At 41.3% G+C, this 23,175-nt stretch overlaps 1 protein-coding gene across 5 annotated transcripts in view; it reads right to left on the bottom strand.

Moving 5' to 3' along the window:
- The window catches only part of MYO18A (myosin XVIIIA), a 350,022-nt gene that overhangs the window by 90,811 nt on the left and 236,036 nt on the right, over nt 1-23,175 (bottom strand). For all 5 annotated transcript variants that reach the window (XM_056559045.1, XM_056559047.1, XM_056559046.1 and 2 more), the window contains 4 exons: nt 17,600-17,743; nt 7,396-7,485; nt 5,484-5,603; nt 908-1,019 (listed from right to left, as the gene is read on the bottom strand). In XM_056559045.1, the coding sequence (XP_056415020.1) occupies nt 908-1,019; nt 5,484-5,603; nt 7,396-7,485; nt 17,600-17,743 (466 nt within the window). The remainder of the gene's footprint in view (nt 1-907; nt 1,020-5,483; nt 5,604-7,395; nt 7,486-17,599; nt 17,744-23,175) is intronic.

Genomic DNA, 23,175 nt, shown 5'->3' with positions numbered 1-23,175 from the left:
CACATAGTTTATGATCGGTCGGAGTCCGTTTGATATTGCCAGGGGAAGCAGGCGGCCTTGTGCTCTATCCCAGGCTTGCTGCTGAATCTGACCATTATAAGTCTATAGAGCCCTGCAATGAATCGGATCGGGTGGCCAGCCAGGGAGTGAAGCACATAGCTGTGCTCTTCTCCATTTTACACTAAGAGGACGGAGAGAACCTCTGGACTAAGATTTCAACCAATCTAAACTTTTCACATGTCTGTGTGACATTTCAAAAAATATGCTTTGAATGGGTATTGTCACAAGAAAGACATATAAAAAAATGTAAATCGGTCAGAGCCTGTGTGTTCAGACCCCAACCAATCGCTAGAATGAGTGGTGAAAAGTGCATGCTTAGCGTGTTCTCTCTCGGCTATGTGTCACATGACAGACGCTTTTCGCGTTCTCTTTCTGCTAAACTTAGTGCGTTCTCTCTGAGTGTCACATACCCTGACCTTTTACTAGAATGAGCTGGGAGAACATGCTTCGTGCGTTATCTCCCGGCTATGTGTCACATGACTGAGATGGTCTGATAAAGCAAGTATATGGGATGACCTCACTCATACAGACACAGAGCGGGGAGAGAAGCACATAGCTACATGCTTCTCTCCCCTTCTTTAGTGATCGGGTCAGTGTCTGAACATTTAGACCCTGAACAATAAACTTTTCTCAATTTTTTTGCAATGACAGGTATACTTTAAGACTGGGAAAAGTATGCAAGAAAAGGAAAAGTCACCATTTATAAGAGCCTGCACAATAAACAAATGCACACCCTAAAATAGCCTATATCTGGGCATTGGCTCCAGTGAGATTGTTTTCTTCCATCTGGAGGAGAGGAATTTAGAAGAATGAGGTCAAGATGAAGAGTGATGAAGGGTCAACATACCAGAATCATCATCATCCATCTCTCCATTTAGCTCTGCTGCGCGGATCAGTCGGGCCTCCATCACCTCTACTTCCATGGATTCCAACTGCTTTTTAAGTGCATCATATTTAGCCTAGACATAAAGACAACAGGTTAGAGGGTATTACTGAGCCCATATCCGTATAACACAGTTCATTTGCTTTGAGATATTAAGGATCCTGATGAAAAAGGACAAAGACACAGTAATCACACCTGACGTCGGCATTGGTAAATAGGAGCAGTCTTCTGAATTATTATACAGACAGATTGGTGGAACAGATGAGATTATATCCTGTAGGTCAATGACAACTTTACCCCAGGGAAAGTTACATATGTCTGCATAAGCAGATTCCCATAGTCTGTATAAAACTAATGCACTTGCTTCAGTTAAACAGTGATGGAATTGGCCCTGGACTATATATTATCTGTGTGTCTGAGATAGAGAGATTATACTGGACGTCCCACCAGGGAGAGCGACTGTTGTGGGTATAATATAATATTTCTTGCATCCTCTCCACAGCAAAGAGCTACAATATAATGTGAAAGAAGATAGCAGAAGACTAAGCAAAAATAACCAAATATCTTACAAGAGAATAAGATAGAATGCAGCAGACCTAGCCTTACTTTATTCTAACTTTAACATTAGTTTTATATATTATGAGGTTGGGGATATTGTATGGCTTCGGATGTACTACATGAAGATTGTATTGCAACATTGCATCTAAGAACTTTCAATGTTCTTTAGTTGTGACTCTCAGCTTATCACGACTTTAACAGGACATGAAAAAATTTAATAAAAATCAAACCAGTTGAACTTTTGGTTGACGGTCGAAATTGCATGCAACAGCTGTTGGCTCAATACACATGAATGTTTGGTTTGGCTGAACATTCATGTGTTCTGAATGGAGAGGGGAGGTAAGCTGCTACCAGACAGCTCTGGAAGCTGCTTATTTCTCTAAAAACAAAAGGCCTGGGCAGTTGAGATCCATCATGTCCAATCCTTTTATCACCCTGATAGCATCTCTTGGCAGAGAATTCGCGGAGCCCACACACATTAGACAGTTGACTGGTCCCACCTAAATTGGCAGGGCAGATTGACTTTTCACTAACGTGTATGGGGATCTATAGTCTGCGAATTGTCTGCAATATTTTTTTTCTACAGCTAAAATATAAGCAAGTCACAGACAAATTTGCGCAAACATTTTGCTCAGACAACTAGTCCGAGACTTGATGTTGCAGGACCAAAGTCATCATGTAACCCTAATCTATATCTGACTATCCAGAAACACCTATCGGCTCCTAGTGATGGATCTGAAAAGATTTTGCTCTTATAGGAAACAGCATAACAGTACCGTGAGCGCTCAGATGCGACAGCCATGGGAGCATCTAGCCGCTGACTGGAGGAGGACAATTTAAAAGGTTTATTAAATGCTTGAATTAAACAAAGATGGGCAGAAAACGCTTTTAACTTTCTTTGCAAGACAAGTTTTATCTTGTGTACAAATAAGAATTCCAGTCCTTTAATCTAAATGGTAAATAGATCATTATGGAAATGCAATTATGTCACCATTAGTGAAACAAATGGCAGACATTAATGCAATGGTCCTGAAAGCAGGGAAAGATAATTTTCTCCTCTAGGATACATACATATACTCCAGAGCCACCGAAAATGAAGTGCAATTTTATAGAAAAGAAGCCTCCGCTCGCAGTTTTAGTGTAAGAATAGAGGCCGTCTACCCGTTCCGTGGAGCTAGACTTTTATACATCTGAAAAGCACACACTTTTCACACTGGCAGACAAAACAAGTCTCAAGTGTCCTCAGTCACAAGAGGTACTTGGGCCACAGATTTGGCTGCCAATCTCTTCCACTCCATCCCAGACTTACAAGTAATCAGTATTATTAGAAAAGCCGGCAAGGCCAACCTGGAGCGGTGACAACACAAACACAAAAGAAGAGAGTGGGCAGGAAAATCTTGGCACTTCGGAAACGGTGTTAAAGTATTAGAGGCACAGCTATTCCCCAAAAACAAGCAGTCGGACACAGGCCGTCGAGACCTGCATAGTACCGTAACATTACCCAGTAACAACATGGCCAAGAGGCAAGGGATGCATTTGAGGTACAAGGCAGATGGCGTGACAGAAGCTTTCTACAGCGACACGTACAGAAATATATTCCAAAAAGGTATGTACTGGAGATGAAAGATTCTTTTTAAATGTAGTGAACGACTCTGAAGAACCATCTGTCCACTTTGTAAACAAACGAGCATTAAACAAAGAGGGAAACTGGCGTATGTGTAGATCTTGGGCGCTAGGCTTATAAACTATCTTAAAAGCTCTAGTAAACTGCAGGGTTGTCATGTTCTAAGCCCAATCTAAGTTGCATTGTAGAAGCCACTTTTTTTCATTGCAAAATCCTCCGTTAAAGAGTTCAGGGTGCTGACAAAAGATATAAAAAATTATTATAAATGTCGGTTTCATGGGATAGTAAATAAATTAGAGGCGGTGAAGGGTCACAGTGATCTGCTTAATACTTTTTAATACACTTTATATTCAAAGTCTAAAGTTTGGGATCTAGGCGACTCCCATGATTGTTCGAAAGAACGGGGGGACACACTCAGCTGAGCACCGTTTCTCCCCCCTGTCTCAGCGCTCACTGAAGGCAGGCTCAGAGACCAGTGTTTCCTAACCAGTTTGCCTCCAGCTGTTGCAAAACTACAACACCCAGCCTTTTATTTCAAGTCAAAAGTTTGGGCTCCAAGTGCCAAGAACCCCACGATTGTTAAAAGGTGAGGGGAGATGAACTCAGCTGAGGGGAGATGCACTGTCTTGGCACTCACTGAAGATAGGCCCATAGACCAGTTTTTCCCAAACAGTGTAGATAATAACATTTTATGTATATTTGTAATATACATTGGTTAAAAAAATGCTGTCTGGTGAACAGGAAGTGTGGACGGGGCAAGAGGGGTTCTGTGCAGTGAGGACAAGCGGGGCCCTGTGCAGTGAGGACAAGCGGGGCCCTGTGCAGTGAGGACAAGCGGGGCCCTGTGCAGTGAGGACAAGCGGGGCCCTGTGCAGTGAGGACAAGCGGGGCCCTGTGCAGTGAGGACAAGCGGGGCCCTGTGCAGTGAGGACAAGCGGGGCCCTGTGCAGTGAGGACAAGCGGGGCCCTGTGCAGTGAGGACAAGCGGGGCCCTGTGCACTGAGGACAAGCGGGCCCTGTGCACTGAGGACAAGCGGGGCCCTGTGCACTGAGGACAAGCGGGGCCCTGTGCACTGAGGACAAGCGGGGCCCTGTACACTGAGGACAAGCGGGGCCCTGTACACTGAGGACAAGCGGGGCCCTGTACACTGAGGACAAGCGGGGCCCTGTACACTGAGGACAAGCGGGGCCCTGTACACTGAGGACAAGCGGGGCCCTGTACACTGAGGACAAGCGGGGCCCTGTACACTGAGGACAAGCGGGGCCCTGTACACTGAGGACAAGCGGGGCCCTGTACACTGAGGACAAGCGGGGCCCTGTACACTGAGGACAAGCGGGGCCCTGTACACTGAGGACAAGCGGGGCCCTGTACACTGAGGACAAGCGGGGCCCTGTACACTGAGGACAAGCGGGGCCCTGTACACTGAGGACAAGCGGGGCCCTGTACACTGAGGACAAGCGGGGCCCTGTACACTGAGGACAAGCGGGGCCCTGTACACTGAGGACAAGCGGGGCCCTGTACACTGAGGACAAGCGGGGCCCTGTACACTGAGGACAAGCGGGGCCCTGTACACTGAGGACAAGCGGGGCCCTGTACACTGAGGACAAGCGGGGCCCTGTACACTGAGGACAAGCGGGGCCCTGTACACTGAGGACAAGCGGGGCTCTGTAAACTGAGGACAAGCAGGGCTCTGTGCAGTGAGGCTCTGTGCAGTGAGGCTCTGTGACATGTTTCCGGCTCACACAGCAGGATAATTGACAAGGAGCCTGCACAGAGCCAGGCTTGTCCTGCCCTCACTTCCTGTATTTTGTCTCCACACAGGCAATAGCTGCAGGGACAGCAGTTTTTGTTTCATTGTTTAACCAATGTATGTTACAAATATACATATAATGTTATTATCTACATAATATAAAAAGTTTTTACGGGTTACAATGTGACCTCTGTAACTATCCCTAGTTGTATCTAGCATGAGAAGACTCTGATCTTAAAGTGAATGACCACAGGTCACCATGTAGCCTTATTCTTATATTTGTACTAACGCTGGGGGGGCCAAAAAAGGATGATTTCCCAGACAGGTCTAAAATACTTTTTTTTCCTACACAATCTTTGGATTTTAATATGGAATAGTGCAGAGTTAATGAGAAGAATATCATGATAAGTGCTTTTGTCTTTAAAGGCCAGTGTTCCTTATAAGGTACTGTGAAGGGCAGCAGTAAGACAAACAAAGCCGGCTAAGGAGGCCATAACATAGTCTTCTACAACTATCAGATCATATTCCAAGAGATAAGAGACAGAGGACTTTCTTGAAAGCCCAGGCGTCATCCCCACTTAGATGACAGAACGCAAAGACATTTTACCTGCAGATCCTTCATGTCTTTCTCTACACGCAGCCTCTCGGAAGTCTCTGTCTCCAGTAGCTGGGAGGCAGATTCTCCGGTGTTTCTCTCGTCTGCGAGCTCAGAATTCAGTTCTGTGATCTACAAGCAGATTACATGGCATTGTCAGACTTTCCACAGAAGAAGAGAAAAAGAATTAAGCCTGAAATAGAAGTAAAGAATGCTTCTAATCTGATCGACATTTTGATTTTCACAGTTAAATAAAAAACTAAAGATTGTTTAAAAATTAATAGTCTTGTCAAAGCACAAAGCAGAACAGTACAATAGTTGTATTGCCCGGCTGTGTATAGGCTTATGAGTTTAACAAAAAAAAAATGTTTTCTTATACCTAGAAAATGGTTAGTATTGGGTCATTTTGTCATCAGAGACAGACAAATTGTCTTTCTGGGAAAGTGTTTGTAACAATATCTACATATTTATGACAAGCTTTACCGACAATAAGTAAAGCTACATTGAATTTTAAGTGGTCTTTTTAGTCTCCATTTAACTGTTCATAACTATTCACAATTTTAGTAATGACTGCAGTATTTTAATGGTACTTTAACAATTACTTCATATAGATCCCAATAAAAATTCTGAATAAAAACCAAAGACTTTAAAAATCTACCTATCAGTTGAGGGCCATGAAGTAGGAAAACACCATTATATTTAAAGGAACATTCTGGGCAAAATTTACGTACTGTCTTGCTCAGAGTACAAAGACTGGTGTGAAGGGGGGGGGGGGGGGGGGGGGGTGATCCATTCTCAAGAAGTTATCCCCTATCCACAGGACAGAAAAGCTGATTGGTAGGGGTCAAAATGCTGGGACCCCGACCATACAGAGAATGTAGGAATGAATGAGACATACCGTTTATTCTGTATGGGGTTTTTGAACATTGCCTGGTGTTGAGTTCGGTAAGGCTCGGAAGCCCTATAAATAATAAATGGAGCAATGGCTGTGCATGCATGGTGTGCTTCGCTCATTCTGCTACCCATTCATGTGATCATGGGGGTCAATCTGCTACCCATTCATGTGATCATGGGGGTCAATCTGCTACCCATTCATGTGATCATGGGGGTCAATCTGCTACCCATTCATGTGATCATGGGGGTCAATCTGCTACCCATTCATGTGATCATGGGAGTCACAGTGGTCTGACCCCCAATGAGCAGCATGTCATTTCATATCCTATAGATACTGGATAACTCTTGAGATGGGAATACTTCTTTAAAAGGGGTACTCCACTGCCCCAGCGTTCTGAACATTTTGTTCCGAATGCTGGGTGCGGGCTGTGGGGATCGTGATGTCACAGCCACTCCCCATGTGATGTCACGCCATACCCCCTCAATGCAAGTCTATGGGAGGGGGCGTGGCAGCTTGCAGACTTTCATTGAGAGGGCGTAGCATGACATCACATGCTAAGTGGCTGTGACATTACGATCCCCGCAGCCCGCACCCAGCATTAGAAACAAAATGTTCCGAATGCTGGGGCAGTGGAGTACCCCCTGAAGAACAGTGAAAAGAAAATCTGTGTCATGTTCTGAATAATGGCTTGAATATTGCTTTAGAAATTTTAGAGACTGCATTTCAATAAATGATCTACAATCTAAGTGACTACCAACAGTTACAGCCCCGCTCCCACGTTGACATGTGACTACAAATGACTGGATTACTCAGTCATTTCTTTCCCAAATCACACAAAAGTTACTTATATCTAGAATGTAAGACAAATACATTATCTATTTCCATCTGCACTCAAGATAACAGTCACAGCCTACGTTGCAGAATCAGTACAACTTAGTGGGATCTATCAAGTGCCGATGGAGTTTATTGTGAAATTCACAAGACAGTTGTGACCTCAGCCTTAGTCTGAACACCATGCCGTAACATTACCCTGCTCTCCAGGCGGTCGTTGTTCAGTCGCAGCTCATTCCTCTCTTTTTCCACTTTGTCCACCCTGCTTTTCAACTGTTGTATCTCCTCCTGCAGAAAGAAAAGACACGTGTTAAGTCAGGCCTATGTGATCTGGTTACCACAAATACGAATCAAGAACACGTATCTACAACTTCTAGGAATCGTGTGGCATAAATACAAGACTCAATAAATCATCTGTTTTTGCTCAATGACATATTTCCCCAATAACAGTTTTATCATCACTTAAATTCACAGACTATGTTTTGTTTAGTGTTCATGAAAGTGAGGTGCAGCTTTTCTGTAGTATACTGAAACACACCACTGGCCTCCAGAACAGTCTCCAGAACAGTTCCTCCTGCAGTGTGTGGGACATGTCTTGGCCACACAAAGGATTTGCCTTACATTTTTACAGTGTATAAGGATCTCTATGACTAATTATATAAATAGGAAATTCTGGTTTCTACTGAAGATGTGTCTCTGTTGTCTAGATGTGAAGGACCAAAGACAGGGGAGTCAACAGATTGTAGACAAGGAGCAACCTAACCTAATCCGTTTTTGGTCCTCTGTCTATGGTTCACACTACATAGTAGGGATCCACAGGCATTCAACATTTTTTGACACATCCAGACGATATGTAGAAGGGCTTGCCAACAGTCAAATGTCCCCTTACCATAATGTCTGGGACTTTCCTCAAAATCCTAAATACCTCGGTGACTATAAATATCCAGCTCCATTCTAGTAATTTAGAAGTTAGCCATGCACATAAGATAGCTGTATGTCAAATGTTCGTTCAGCCAACAGCTACTACACATTAATGTTTGTCCTGTTTATGTGTTCAGAATGGAGAGAAGAGGTACAGTAAGTTGTTATAAAATTCCTCTAGTGTGTGATTATCTGCTCGAGAACAACGATCAGGCAGTTAAAGTTCAGCATGCCTGATCCTTCTTTCCCCACCATTACTTGTCAGAGGAGAGTCAGGAGGCCCCATATGACAACATACTAGTTTCCACATTTGGCATGTTAACCCCTTATGGACACAGTCCATTCTGGCCTTAAAGGGGATAAGTGTCTGACTGTGGGGGATCTGACTTCTAAGAATGGGACCCTGGCTCTCAGAGGAGAGCATACTGCAGAAAGCACACGCTCCATTCATTTCTATGAAAGCGCCAATAGACCCAAGTGCTGTACTCAGGTCTCATTAGCATAGGATTGATCAGTACGATCTGCAATTTACTTGTTTGGTCTGCAGACCATACAAATGGATTGCAGCAGAGCTGCATGGAGGCAGGTGAGGGGGCCCCTGGCCACCATCCTGACTCATCGGACAGCAGCAATACATAACATTTTTTATGATGTATGTTAGAAAGGTTATGTCCTTTTCATAGAAATCATGGCTTATAAAAAAAAAAAAAAAGACCACTAGGGACTAGGGGTCTCCATACAATTCAGAATATAATCTTGTCCAGCAGCAGTAGCAGCAGCATCTTTGTCCCAGCTGAAGCACAGGCTGGGACAAAGTCCAGTAAGTGAGGGCAGGACTAGCACTCCTCAATGCTCATGCCTGTCTTGTCTATGAAAACAGAGAGAAGGGGGGTAATAGAGCAGCCCTCAGTGATTGGATGAAGAGATGTAGCACAGCACAGCAGACTCAGGTAGGAAGTGAATGCATGGTGAGTAAGGGCAGGTTTGGTGCTTGCCTCGGACACACCCTTTCCTGAGCAGTTGATGTCAGAATGAGACAGCACAAAACAGGGAGGTTTGAGAGCCAAATACAGAAGCTAGACACATAAAGAGACGTAAAGAATCTGCATGACCTAGTCAGTAACATATAAAGCATTATTTGTTTCTGTGATATGTCAAGTACGCTGTAAGGAGATATTTCTAGTGTTTGGATCAGAAGACCATCATAAATAGCTAATGAAGATGCTGCATCTCATCACCGATTTCCTTGCTGCTTTGACAGCGTAAATGCCTGGAGATTTGTTGTCTGAAACAACTGATATGTAAATATGTGAATCTGATCATTGGTGAACGTATTGAGACGCCCTTCGGCATTGGACTGGAAAAACAACCATCCATAAGGAGCGCAACAGATACAATGCAGTAAGACACATTTCTCTTGAAAGTCAAACTCCTACCCACTCTTAGGGTGCCCATTAGAGCAATAATTTAGCATTTCTACTATGCCATAGTTCTCCTTTCCCTCTACAAGGCAGAAACAAAGCGAAGTATTCCCTTGTGTGGCTTTGGATAATCATAAACATATTCTCTGCCACTCCTCCTCGATCAGACAAACCTCCAGTGTACAATAAATGTAATGTGAACATCCCTACCAGCAGCCGAGGGGAGGAGAGAAGACAGCAGGTCTCTCAGCTCACATTAATTCTAACATTCACACTTCTCTAGGTCTGCAAGGTTATACATGTGATGGCAGCAGCCGGTGCCAGTCAGCGGCATGCATGAAGACAGTGGTGATCAACCTCTCCGATTTCTGGGATCATTAAATGCGCTATTTAATGCTAAATAATTTATTCACTGGCCAATGAGCGGTTAACAGTTTTAGGACTTAAATTAAGAATTAACACCCTAAATTAAGTATATACTATGAATACGTATATGTATACGATGAATCTCTCTCTACAGCGCTACTGAATACTGTGGCATTATATAGGCAAAGGAAACATTAATCAGCCACTGGTAGGATCTGGCATGGAACAGGCAGGAGTGTATGGAGCGTTGGATGCATGGCTTCAGGCTGTGTTCACATGTTGCGGCTGTGCCGCAGTAACCTTGTGTTTTCTTGCCACACATGAGTTAAAGGGGTACTCCACTGGCCAGCGTTTGGAAAATTTACATTACTACGGGGGTAGGCCACGCCCCTCGTGACATCATGCCCCCTCCCATAGACTTGCATTGAGGGTGTGTGGCGGTGATGTCATGGGGGCGTGACCAACCCCCGCAGAGGGAAAACAGCGTTCGGACTCCAGTGGAGTAACCCTTTAAATCATGATTTTAGGAATAGCACCAAGAATCCTGTGAAATTACAGCAACACATCCATAACATATGAACTCAGCCTTCGGCTATGTTCACAAATATTTTTTGTAATGAATTTAGAGGCATAAAACGTCAACTTTAAGCTTCAAAAAAATGTTTTAGTTTACATTATTCAATAGAGAAAGGTTGTAGCAGAGAAACTAAATTTTTAATAAAGGTCCAATCAGAAAGTTTAGCACCATAACAAGTACAAAGCAAGAATAAAGAAAATGATCTTCAAAGCTGTCCATAGTTTATAAAAAGCATCCGGGAAAAATCAACGTAAATCTGCGTGTAAGGTTCTGCTGCCTCTCCTACGACCTTCTTGTTATACAAGAAGCTGGATAACATTGTCCACCACTAAAAGATAAACCTAAAACAAAGGCTACATTTTTTAAATGGTATTTTAACTGAGCCAAATTATTGCCATTTTTTTATTCACTTGTTGCTTTCATATACATAAAGTACATATTATCTTCGAAGTACATGAAGTACATCTTATCTATACATACTGATAAAACCTGCTTACAAAAAGATGCTTGATCATCACTTTTTAAGAAGCTAATTTAACAGACATCGAAAATGGCTGTCTAAGAATCTGTCAGAGGCTCTGTTTAGCAGTCCTATCAGCTCTGCTGGGAAGAAAAAGTGAAGCATGTTGTGATATCCTTTCTGCCAAAAAAAAAGACATCACAAGAGGCTCTGATGGAAACCATTATAAGTAACCAGGGTCTATTAGGCACAGTTATTGTCTGTAGTCCTGGCATCGTTGTGATGGTTTCTTTTATAATGGAAGCCATGATAACGGTGTGAACAGGGCCTAAATTAAAGGGAATCTGTCATTAGAATCACTCGCACCAACCTGTTAGTACAGGCTAAAGGGGTATTCCGGGTTTATACATCTTATCCCCTATCCAAAGGATAGAAGATAAGATGAATGATCGCAGGAGTTCCGCCGCTGGGGAAGAAATGAATGGAGGGGGCATGGCGTGACGTTACTAGGGGCGTGGCCGTGATGTAATGTCCCCGTCTCGGAGGCAGTGCCCGGCACAGAATGCAGGGGGCTGCGCTAAGATCGCGAGTGGGGGACCCCTGCGATCATACATCTTATCCCCTATCCTTTGGGTAGGGGATAAGATGTATAAACCCGGAATACCCCTTTAAAGCGCCAGTGACGTTGAGGACAATGGTCTTTACCGTATCCTGAGGCGTGGCTCTGTTCCTTTATTTGTTTTGCGACTCTGCAAGCAGAGAGATTTCACTTTAGGTCTACTGTGGCTGTAAAGTAGCGCAGTGACGCTTTCGGGTGTAACCTTGAAGCAGCACATACGCAATCATCACTGAGAGGAGACGAGACGTTAAATCTCTGATCGTGAGAGAGATTTCACAGGGGAGGAACATCAATATGCATAAGGAGGTCCAGATCGGACCTCACGGTAAACTCGAGGCTTGGGAATGACCCAAGTGAACCAAGACATTTCCTTTGCATAAATACAAACTGGGAATAATAGAGGAACAGAAGAGAAAATGGTAAATGGTATTGTCATTAACGTCACCCCTACTACAAGCCTGTATCAACAGTTCAGTGCCGGTGATGCGGATGACAGATTCCCTTTAAGGAAGATAAACATATGGTAATACCAAACTCTTGTTAATGCTATTGCTCCTTAACTTCTAATAAACTAACACTTTACATTTTTGGTGTACATATCCCTTAACACAATATGAGAAAACTCAAAGACTTCTATTTTTGGTGATATTTTCAAAACTTTCATAGAAAATGCTCTTAAAGGAGTATTCCAGGCAAAACCTTTTTTTATATATATATCAACTGGCTCCGCAAAGTTAAACAGATTTGTAAATTACTTCTATTAAAAAATCTTAATCCTTCCAATAGTTATTAGCTTCTGAAGTTTTCGGTCTAACTGCTCAATGATGATGTCACGTCCCGGGAGCTGTGCATGATGGGAGAATATCCCCATAGGAACTGCACGACGCGAGTCATCAGAGAGCAGTTAGACAGAAAACAACTCAACTTCAGAAGCTAATAACTATTGGAAGGATTACGATTTTTTAATAGAAGTAATTTACAAATCTGTTTAACCTTCCGGAGCCAGTTGATATATAAAAAAAAGTTTTGGCCTGGAATACCCCTTTAAAGGGGTACTCCGGTGGAAAACTTTTTGTATTTTTTTCAATCAACTGGTGCCAGAAAGTTAAACAAACAGATTTGTAAATTACTTCTATTAAAAAATCTTAATCCTTCCAGAACTTATTATCTGCTGAATACTACAGAGGAAATTCTTTTATTTTTGGAACACAGAGCTCTCTGCTGACATCACGACCACAGTGCTCTCTGCTAACACCTCTGTCCATTTTAAGAACTGTCCAGAGTAGGAGAAAATCCCCATAGAAAACATATGCTCCTCTGGACAGTTCCTAAAATGGACAGAGATGTCAGCAGAGAGCACTGTGCTCGTGATGTCAGTAGAAAGTACTGTGTTCCAAAAAGAAAAGAATGTCCTCTGTAGTATTCAGCAGCTAATAAGTACTAGAAGGATTAATATTTTTTTTTTTTTTATAGAAGTAATTTACAAATCTGTTTAACTTTCTGGCACCAGTTAATAAAAAAATAAATAAAAAAAAGTACCCCTTTAAAGCTTTACCAACTCTCAGGATTAAAGTCATTGTGTGACTGGGTGATTCACAGTCCAACAGTATAAAGTAAATCAGCTATGCTAGTAGATATAATAGGTTTTTCCCAGTTGGTACAGAGTGGGCTAGTTAAATGGTTAAATTTATTTTGTGGGAGTTAAAGAAGTCATAAGGTGAGGTTATATTGCTTAGATATGTCATCATGTTATGACCATTGGTGGATCCACCTTTGGGACCCTGACTATTACAGAGCATAAAGGGGCCACAATGCTTATGCCCAGTTGAGCGGGGTACTGCAGCGGGTCCCATTTACTTCAATGGAGCTGTGCTGCCGTTGTTCTGCACAGTGGTTGGCCAGGCTCCACTATCCACTATGTTGCACCGAAATCAGTGCAGAAGAACTTCCTTTTTATTTAAAGGGGTATTCCAGGCCAAAACTTTTTTTTATATATCAACTGGCTCCGGAAAGTTAAACAGATTTGTAAATTAATTCTATTAAAAAATCTTAATCCTTCCAATAGTTATTAGCTTCTGAAGTTGAGTTGTTGTTTTCTGTCTAACTGCTCTCTGATGACTCACGTCCCGGGAGCTGTGCAGTTCCTATGGGGATATTCTCCCATCATGCACAGCTCCTGGGACGTGACATCATCATTGAGCAGTTAGACAGAAAACTTCAGAAGCTAATAACTATTGGAAGGATTAAGATTTTTTTAATAGAAGTAATTTACAAATCTGTTTAACTTTCCGGAGCCAGTTGATATATATATGTATAAAAAGGTTTTACCTGGAATACCCCTTTAAGACTGGTGGGGACCACAGAGGTTGAATCCTCTCTGAACATACAGTAATGGCTTATCCTGGTGACACATTATCACTTCATAAGATAGGAATAACCCTTTAACCTGAAATGCAATTTACTCTATATAAAAACTCATAAACACTTATACATATAACGTATGCAGTATGCAAAAGTGGCAATAACTTATTAGGAAACTATTAAGATAAGGTTTAGATTTGCGAAGGAACATTTCCGAACACACTCACAGATTACTCCCTTGTCTCTAGTAACATGGTGAACACTGCTGGAAACCTTTTACAGCTTAATCCATCAGATAACAATGAGCAATAACTTGCATTTCCAGCAAATCTACACAATATTCTCCATGATAATATACTTTTATATGGAAACTTTGAAAGTTTTGTAGTTACTTCCTAGTTATTTTTACCAGATTCTGCAACGACAGCAAAAATTCTGAATGGAAAGTGATTTTTTACTAATGAAACCAGAGCCGTCAGTATACATGGAGCACCTCTAGTGATCCCAGTTTGATGCTTTCCAGGTGCTGGACATGACATCCAATACGTTCTGTAAATACATCTAACATTCCCATCTTGGCCTGAAGCTTCAGCTGGAATACTCAATTGTTCCACTTGTGGTCTCCAAGTTTAAAATTGTCCTAATAGAGTACGGTTATCCAAGCTTTAGTGCCCAAAGCAGAGAACTGCTGGCCATCAGGAATGCCTACCAAGTCTACTATGCCAGATCCAGAAAGGATCAGATTTACTGGAAAACGTTGTAGCCCTTCACAAGGTAAAAAGTTTAACTAAACAGACGATCAGTCACCATGGTAAGAACGCTTTAGTACAATAATATAGTAAATGCTCTACAAAAGGCTTATTCCGTATCTTCTGAGTAATGATTCTGGCTGCATCTTCGACAGAGAAGAAACCACAAGAACTCCAAATGGGAGATTAATGTTACACACTAAATTGTGTCTGGCTTTTGCAAAAGCAATATCCATAGCGTCCTGTTACAGAGAACATTACTGGATACTTCCTATTAGATAGAAGTGCATAAGAGAACAACTTCAGAGGAACCGTACACAGTGAAAATTAGGAAGATACAAATCCTTTAAGTAGAGGGGCATTTCTAGACATTCAAATGTGCAAATATAATTCAATTCTTCCTAAAAATATAACAGTCTACAGTAAATTCATAATTTTAGAGGGTATCAGAAAACGACTATAAAGTGCAATTATTAGTATTAGGAATGATAGCTCTTAGAGATGAGCGAACTTACAGTAAATTTGATTCGTCACGAACTTCTCGGCTCGGCAGTTGATGACTTTTCCTGCATAAATTAGTTCAGCTTTCCGGTGCTCCGGTGGGCTGGAAAAGGTGGATACAGTCCTAGGAGACTCTTTCCTAGGAATGTATCCACCTTTTCCAGCCCACCGGAGCACCTGAAGGCTGAACTAATTTACGCAGGAAAAGTCATCAACTGCCGAGCCGAGAAGTTCGTGACAAATCGAACTTACTGTAAGTTCGCTCATCTCTAGTAGCTCTTATAAGAATTTAATAGGTTGTCCTACAACAACAACCCCTTTTCATAAGAGCTATTACAGCATATGGACCTTATAGAAGTGGATCCCCCAAATGGTCCACCCCTTTATGAGCCAGAGGCTAAATCCACTCACAGACAAGTGTTTCTTACTCTGCCCAACCCACCTGTTCAGCCCTTGTATGGTTGGTTATTCCTCTGAACGAACAGCATGCAATACATATTCCCTGTGAAAGCTGACACAGAGGGATAAGTATGGCAAGTAGTAAATTTACCCTATTCTATTCCCTATGCCTACTAAGGGATGAAGCTAAATGAACAGATGTTGAGATTTTGTTTTAAAGGGGTTATCCAGCAAAACATGTAATTTTTTTTTCACATAACAAAGTTAAAGGGGTATTCCAGTAAAAAAAAAAACTTTTTTGGGGTATCAACTGGCTCCAGAAAGTTAAACAGATTAGTAAATTACTTCTGTTAAAAAATCTTTATCCTTACAATAATTATCAGCTGCTGAAGTTGAGTTGTTCTTTTCTGTCTGGCAGCAGTGCTCTCTGCTGACATCTCTGCTTGTCTCGGGAACTGCACAGAGTAGAAGAGGTTTGCTATGGAGATTTACTTCTACTCTGGACAGTTCCCGAGACAGGTGTCATCAGAGAGTATTTAGACAGAAACTCAACTTCAGCAGCTCAGAAGTAATAAAAGGATTAATATTTTTTAATAGAAGTAATCTGTTTAACTTTCTTGAGCCAGTTGATGGATAAAGTTTTTTCCTGGATAACCCCTGTAAAAAAAAAAAAAAAAAAAAACAACTTCTATATTTACCCCCCTCTTTCCCCCACAGCCTTATTTTCGGTGCCCAGTCTCCAATGAATGTCACTTTCCAGAGGTATAGGTAATATGTCACATTGCCACTCAGACAATTATTGGCTAAAGCAGTGTCCTCCGCAGCCAGTGACTGGCCAAGCGGCAATGTGACATACCTTCTGCAGCTTCGGGAATGAAAGTTTACCGGAGACCAGACAACATGATGAGGGGAGGGGAGAGAGAAATGTATAGTATAGTATAGTTTTTTGTTTTTTTTAATGTTATCACATAGCCTGGGCATATTTATAAAAAAAATTAATAAAGTTTTTGCTGGATAACACCTTTTTCGAGAAGAGATAGATTATGTATTAAAGAGGTTGTCAAGAGATATAACATTTGGTATATATGGCTGGTGTCGGCATAAAAATAAAAAAATAAGTCATACTCACCTCCCTATGATCTGACGTTATCCGGGTCCTACTCTGCACAGCTACTTCCTGTTTCTAAAACAGCTTTCTCAACAGGAAAATGCCAGCTTAGCAAATCACGAATTGAAGCGGGACACTGCCGGGGGCAGTGATTGGCTGGGCAGGCAGTTCCTGCTGAGACATCTCATCTCGGAAGCACCGGTATTGAGTGGGGAACCTGATAATGTCAGACTGGTAACTGCAGGAGGAGTGTGACTTATTTTTATTTTTACACCACCCCCAGCCACATATACAAAATGTTATGTCTTTGGAAAACGCCTTTTAAAAAAAAGTCCTGAGCAGTCTAGAATGGTCAGTATTTTAGCTGTACCTTGTGGTGTTTGTAATGGGGAGAAATACACATAATACATTGTGCATACACCTAATAATAAGAATGATGGTGACAGAAAACTATATATATATATATATATATATATATATATATATATATATATATACACACATCTCATTAATGATGTTTGTGATTATACTGAGTGTGACAGTGTTCTGTAAAACACTATTACACTTGTCACCATAGAAATGATATGTACTTACAGTATACACAGATAGGCACATGTACATACACAACACATACAGTACATAGGACTTAATTTATATTAATTGGTTTGGAAAGAACTGCACCTGTCTACAATACCCAGGAAAAAACATTATGCGGTTTAACCATACAATGTGGGTGCTGAATATCAGAAGATAGGCAGACAGTCATATGTTGTACAGAAAGCTTCATCTAACCATCTCGAAATGTCCATTTTGATTTGCGCAAGTTGTTCAGACCTTAAAACCTTTTCCTACAATTTAATTGACATATAACAGGCATAGCATACAAGACAATCCAGAAACGTCTAGAACAGGACACTTACGTCTTTTCCTCGGATTTGGTCTTCTGTGAGCTGCACCTGTATGAGGGGTCGAACAGTAGTGAAGAGCTTCCACCAGGGCCAGCCTTTTACACCTTTGTTTTTCTTGATGTTTTTCTGGATGCAGCGAATAGCAAGCTGTTGGATCTACAGGAATATAGGAGAGGGATCAGTGGGCAAGAGAACACAGAATCCCAGCGTGTCAGTCAGACATAATAGTAAAAAGAGGTAATGTGCAGTCATGAACATCAGGCAATGTAGCCTGGAAATAAAGAAAACAAGCTGCTTTCAGCAGACAGGAACAATGCCAAGGACATCACTCAGATAAACTGTAGCCAGCACGCCTTGTATGGGAGAAAGGGGAAGAAAGATGGACATATATGTTAACAGCAGGACCATGACCAGAGGATTGTTATAGGGAATGAGTACCAAGGGGAGCTGGGCAAAATAAGAGGACGGACGCCATTGTAGGCTAAGGAGATGTACGATAAAAAGTGACTGCGACAATGAAAGAAGAAAGAAACAAGGTTGGTAACAGAAGGAGTGGCAACAACAACAAACTGTAGTTCGGGAGAGGATGAGTTCTTTGTGGTTAAAGCTTTATCCTATTGTCACTCAAGTGCTGAGCACAATACACCTGCAGCTAATGGTGTCACTCACAGGCGCAGAGCATTTCAGAAATGACAGCTCCTATAATGGAAATTATTATTTAAAAGACTAAAGAAAGCGGCTGAAAATTATTTCTTGACTGAATAAACCCGTCTTCCATATTTCTCTGGTATGTTGCAGTGTAGTTCTGTGTATAGTGGTGATACAAAGATCCGTATCTCCTGGAAACAAAAGTCTATATATTTTACAGGACTATATAAGCAGCTGGCCACATATACTCATTTATAGTATTCTAGGTAGAGGTGACAAGGACATACATTGTACTATAGTTTAAGAACGGTTAACCTTGTCGTTTTACTGCTGCCCAGTAACGTAATTACAGGAAGTCCTACCATTTAGTGGAGCAATTCTCTACCCCAGTATTCAAGTGTCCCCACTAGGTCCTTATATGAGGATGTCCTAAAGAGAAAACACTAGTGGAATTTCTGATGCACTCTGCTCAATGCCAGGGAAATCTTAAAATTGTGACCAGTTTAGAGTACCTGACAACTAGTTTTGAGTAACACTCATCTGATGCCCTGGTTCTCTAGGAATAGGAGGCCAAACCGCTGCACTCTAGGAATAGGTGCCCATACAGTGTAGTGTACTGTCCTCTAGAAACAGGCGGTCATACAGTCTAATGCACTGTACTCATGGAACAGGAGGCCATATAGTCGAATGAATTGTGCTCTATGGAACAGGCAGTTATACAGCTTACTGTTCTGTCCCCTAGGAACAGGAGGCCATACAGTCTAATGCTCTGTCCTCTAGGAACATTTGGTCATACAGTCTAATGCTCTGTCCTTATGGAACAGTTTGTCATACAGTATAATGCTCTGTCCTCTAGGAACAGGAGTCCATACAGTCTAGTGAACGATCCTCTAGGAACACAGTTTAGTGTGCTGTCCTCTAGGAACAGTTTGTCATACAGACTTAGGCACTGTCCTCTAGAAATACAATACAGTCTAATGCACAGTCCTCATGGAACAGGTGGTCATACAGCCTAGTACACTGTACTCTATTAACATGAGGCCATTCAGTCTAATGCTCTGTATTCTAGGAATAGGTGGTCATACAGCCTAGTACACTGTATTCTATTAACATGAGGCCATTCAGTCTAATGCTCTGTATTCTAGGAATAGGTGGTCATACAGCCTAGTACACTGTTATCTATTAACATGAGGCCATTCAGTCTAATGCCCTGTATTCTAGGAATAGGTGGCCATACAGCCTAGTACACTGTTATCTATTAACATGAGGCCATTCAGTCTAATGCCCTGTATTCTAGGAATAGGTGGCCATACAGCCTAGTACACTGTACTCTATTAACATGAGGCCATACCGTCTAATGCCCCTGTATTCTAGGAATAGGTGGCATATAGCCTAGTACACTGTATTCTATTAACATGAGGCCATACAGTCTAATGCCCTGTATACTAGGAATAGGTGGTCATACAGCCTAGTACACTGTATTCTATTAACATGAGGCCATACAGTCTAATGCTCTGTATTCTAGGAATAGGTGGCCATACAGCCTAGTACACTGTATTCTATTAACATGAGGCCATACAGTCTAATGCCCTGTATTCTAGGAATAGGTGGTCATACAGCCTAGTACACTGTACTCTATTAACATGAGGCCATACAGTCTAATGCCCTGTATTCTAGGAATAGGTGGGGATACAGCCTAGTACACTGTTATCTATTAACATGAGGCCATACAGTCTAATGCCCTGTATTCTAGGAATAGGTGGGGATACAGCCTAGTACACTGTACTCTATTAACATGAGGCCATACAGTCTAATGCTCTGTATTCTAGGAATAGGTGGGGATACAGCCTAGTACACTGTTATCTATTAACATGAGGCCATACAGTCTAATGCCCTGTATTCTAGGAACAGGTGGGGATACAGCCTTAGGCACTGTCCTCTAGGAACAGGTTTTCACACAGTCTAGTGCACTGTCCTCTATTACAATCTTAAATGGAACATGTAACCAGAAAATGACCTATTTATTTTAAATCACATTTATATTTTAAGCATATTTTTAAAGAATATTTCAGAATTTTTTTTTTTCATTTTTATTTTACTATCTATATTTAAAAAGAATCATGAAATCTTGAGACTTCCTCCTTCTTTCTGTAACAGACAATGAAAGTGACACCACTAGAGAGACAACAGGTGGTCAGGTCATACATTCTTCTCATTATAAGTCTTTCCACACTAAGAAAACTTAAAACCCTAAAATGATGAAGATGTCGGCGTCTTCTCCTAAAACTGCTATCGGCAAATATTTTTTGTCGACTCTGCAACATAAACTCAGTCTCCCAAAAAATCACTCTTCCATAACCTGATGAACAAAACAGACGGAAATGATAGATATAAAATTGATAAACAATAACATTCCGGGATAGAAAGTCAGATAGCCAGATGTGATAGCAGAAAACGCCTCAAACACCAACAAAATCCATTCAGAATACGGCTGTCATCTCATCGGCGCAGCTGTGTAAATACACCTACATCCCACAATAGTTTTGCTCTCTGCTCAGAAGATTACTCAAAGTAAAGAATTATAAATTAAATCAAAATTCATTTATTGTATAAATGTTCATAAGCCACATCTGCAACATGAGGATATTTTTGGCTAGAAGACTTGCCTCTGTAATAAATATACACAGTGATACAGCTGAGGACCTTTCGTAGGATACATCCAGACTTTCTGGTAGCAATGTGGCAAGAAACACAAGCACTATGGCAATAATAAAAACACTTCTATGGAAAACCGTAATCCACCCCCCCCCCCTGATTTTTACAGTAGTTTTTCACACTCAAATAAAAGAGAGATACTGACAAGACTAAAAAAAATACTGTCAAACATATTGTGGGTTAGGCCTTGTTCACATCAGCGATGGAGCTCTGTTCACTGAATCCGTTAAACAGAGAAAAAAATTCTGCAGATCCGTTTTTTTTCACTCAAATCCTGACAACGACAGAAATCAGATGAACCTCATTCAAAGTCAATGGGATCCATCATTGGGCAATGGACCGTTCCGCTCAGTTTTTTTCTGGCAGGAACGGACTCCAATTGGCGCTCCAATGCTGATGGGAACAAGCCCTTATTTTGAAATGATTAATGATTTAGCTTATTCTGTACCTAGGGAATTTACATTTTTTCTGCTGAAATTTAGATGTGTACACCTATGAAAGATTATAATATATGGAACGTCTAATTCTATTTTTTTTCCTATAGTTACCGCTGTTTTCTATGTGGCAGATGTGTGGCCGGAACTTAGTACACGTAGAGATTTAAAAAAGATCCCATCTGCTGCAATATAATAAAATGTCTTGGGTGCTGCAGTAGCCAAAATGTATCAATTTTGCCTTACTCAACTATGTAAAAGTAAACACTGCTTATATATTTACAAATTTTACATATATGTAAAGACCCCTTACCTAAATTTATACATTAACAACACTATAGATTTAAAGTTATCTACTCTCACAACTCCCATCTACACAGGCAGTACTGTTGTGTGCTCAGGATGCTGCTAACCCCATGACAGCAGGACCCTGGACAGTCAGTATGTCCAATTGCTTTTTAAATGGGATACTCCAGTGGAAAAAATTTTTTTATACCAACTGGTGCCAGAAAGTTTAACAGATTTGTAAATTACTTCTATACATTTTTTTTAATCCTTCCAGTACTTATTAGCGATTAGCGGCTGTATACTACAGAGGAAATTCTTTTTTTTTTTTTTTTGGGGGGGGGGGGGGGGGATTTCTTTTCTGTCACGACCACAGTGCTCTCTGCTGACACCTCTGTCCATTTTCGGAACTGTCCAGAGCAGCATAGGTTTGCTATGGGCATTTTCTCCTGCTCTGGACAGTTCCTGACATGGAGGTGTCAGCAGAGAGCACTGTGGTCGTGACAGAAAAGAAATGCAAAAAGAAAATAATTTCCTCTGTAGTATTCAGCAGCTAATAAGTACTGGAAGGATTAAGATTTTTTTAATAGAAGAAATTTACAAATCTGTTTAACTTTCTGACATCAGTTGAATAAAAATAAATAAATAAAATAAAAAAGATTCCACCGGAGTACCCCTTTAATATGTAACTATAGGTGTATATAAGAGCAGGCTATACACTATATCCAACATAGGTGGCACTAGAAGAGTGAATGACAAGAATCAGTCTGGGTGAAGCCTAATAACATAGGGGCAGATTTACTATTGCAAAAGTGTTAGAAGCCTGGCTCAAATTGTGCAAAAAAAAATAAAATCCTGGCTATCATAGTAACATAGTTCATAAGGTTGAAAAACCAGAGTCCATCAAGTTCAACCTATAACCCTACTGAGTCCCTGCTGTGTTGATCCAGAGGAAGGTAAAAAAAAAAGAAAAACTATTCTTAGAGGTAGAAATTCCTTCCCGACTCCAAATATGGCAGTCAGAATAAATCCCTGGATCAACCTTCTGTCCCTATAAATCTAGAATCCATAAACTGTAATGTTATTACTCTCCAAAAATGCATCCAGACCCCTTTTGAATTCCTTTACCGAGTTCACCGTGACCACCTCCTCAGGCAGAGAATTCCACAGTCTCACTGCTCTTACAGTAAAGAACCCCCGTCTGTGCTGGTGTAGAAACCTTCTTTCTTCTAGACGTAGAGGATGCCTCCTTGTTATAGATACAGTCCTGGGTATAAATAGATCATGGGAGAGATCTCTGTACTGTCCCCTGATATATTTATAAATAGTTATTAGGTCTCCCCTAAGCCTTCTTTTTTTCTAAACTAAATAACCCCAATTCTGATAATCTTTCTGGGTACTGTAGTCCTCCCATTCCCCGTATTACTCTGGTTGCCCGTATTTGAACCCTCTCCAGCTCCACTATATCTTTCTTGTACACTGGTGCCCAGTACTGTACACAGTATT

Source organism: Hyla sarda, chromosome 2, assembly GCF_029499605.1.
Source record: "Hyla sarda isolate aHylSar1 chromosome 2, aHylSar1.hap1, whole genome shotgun sequence".
Taxonomy (NCBI): Eukaryota; Metazoa; Chordata; class Amphibia; order Anura; family Hylidae; genus Hyla; species Hyla sarda.
The sequence above is the reverse complement of the archived record's forward strand: the minus strand, read 5'-3'. Positions and strand labels throughout refer to the sequence as shown.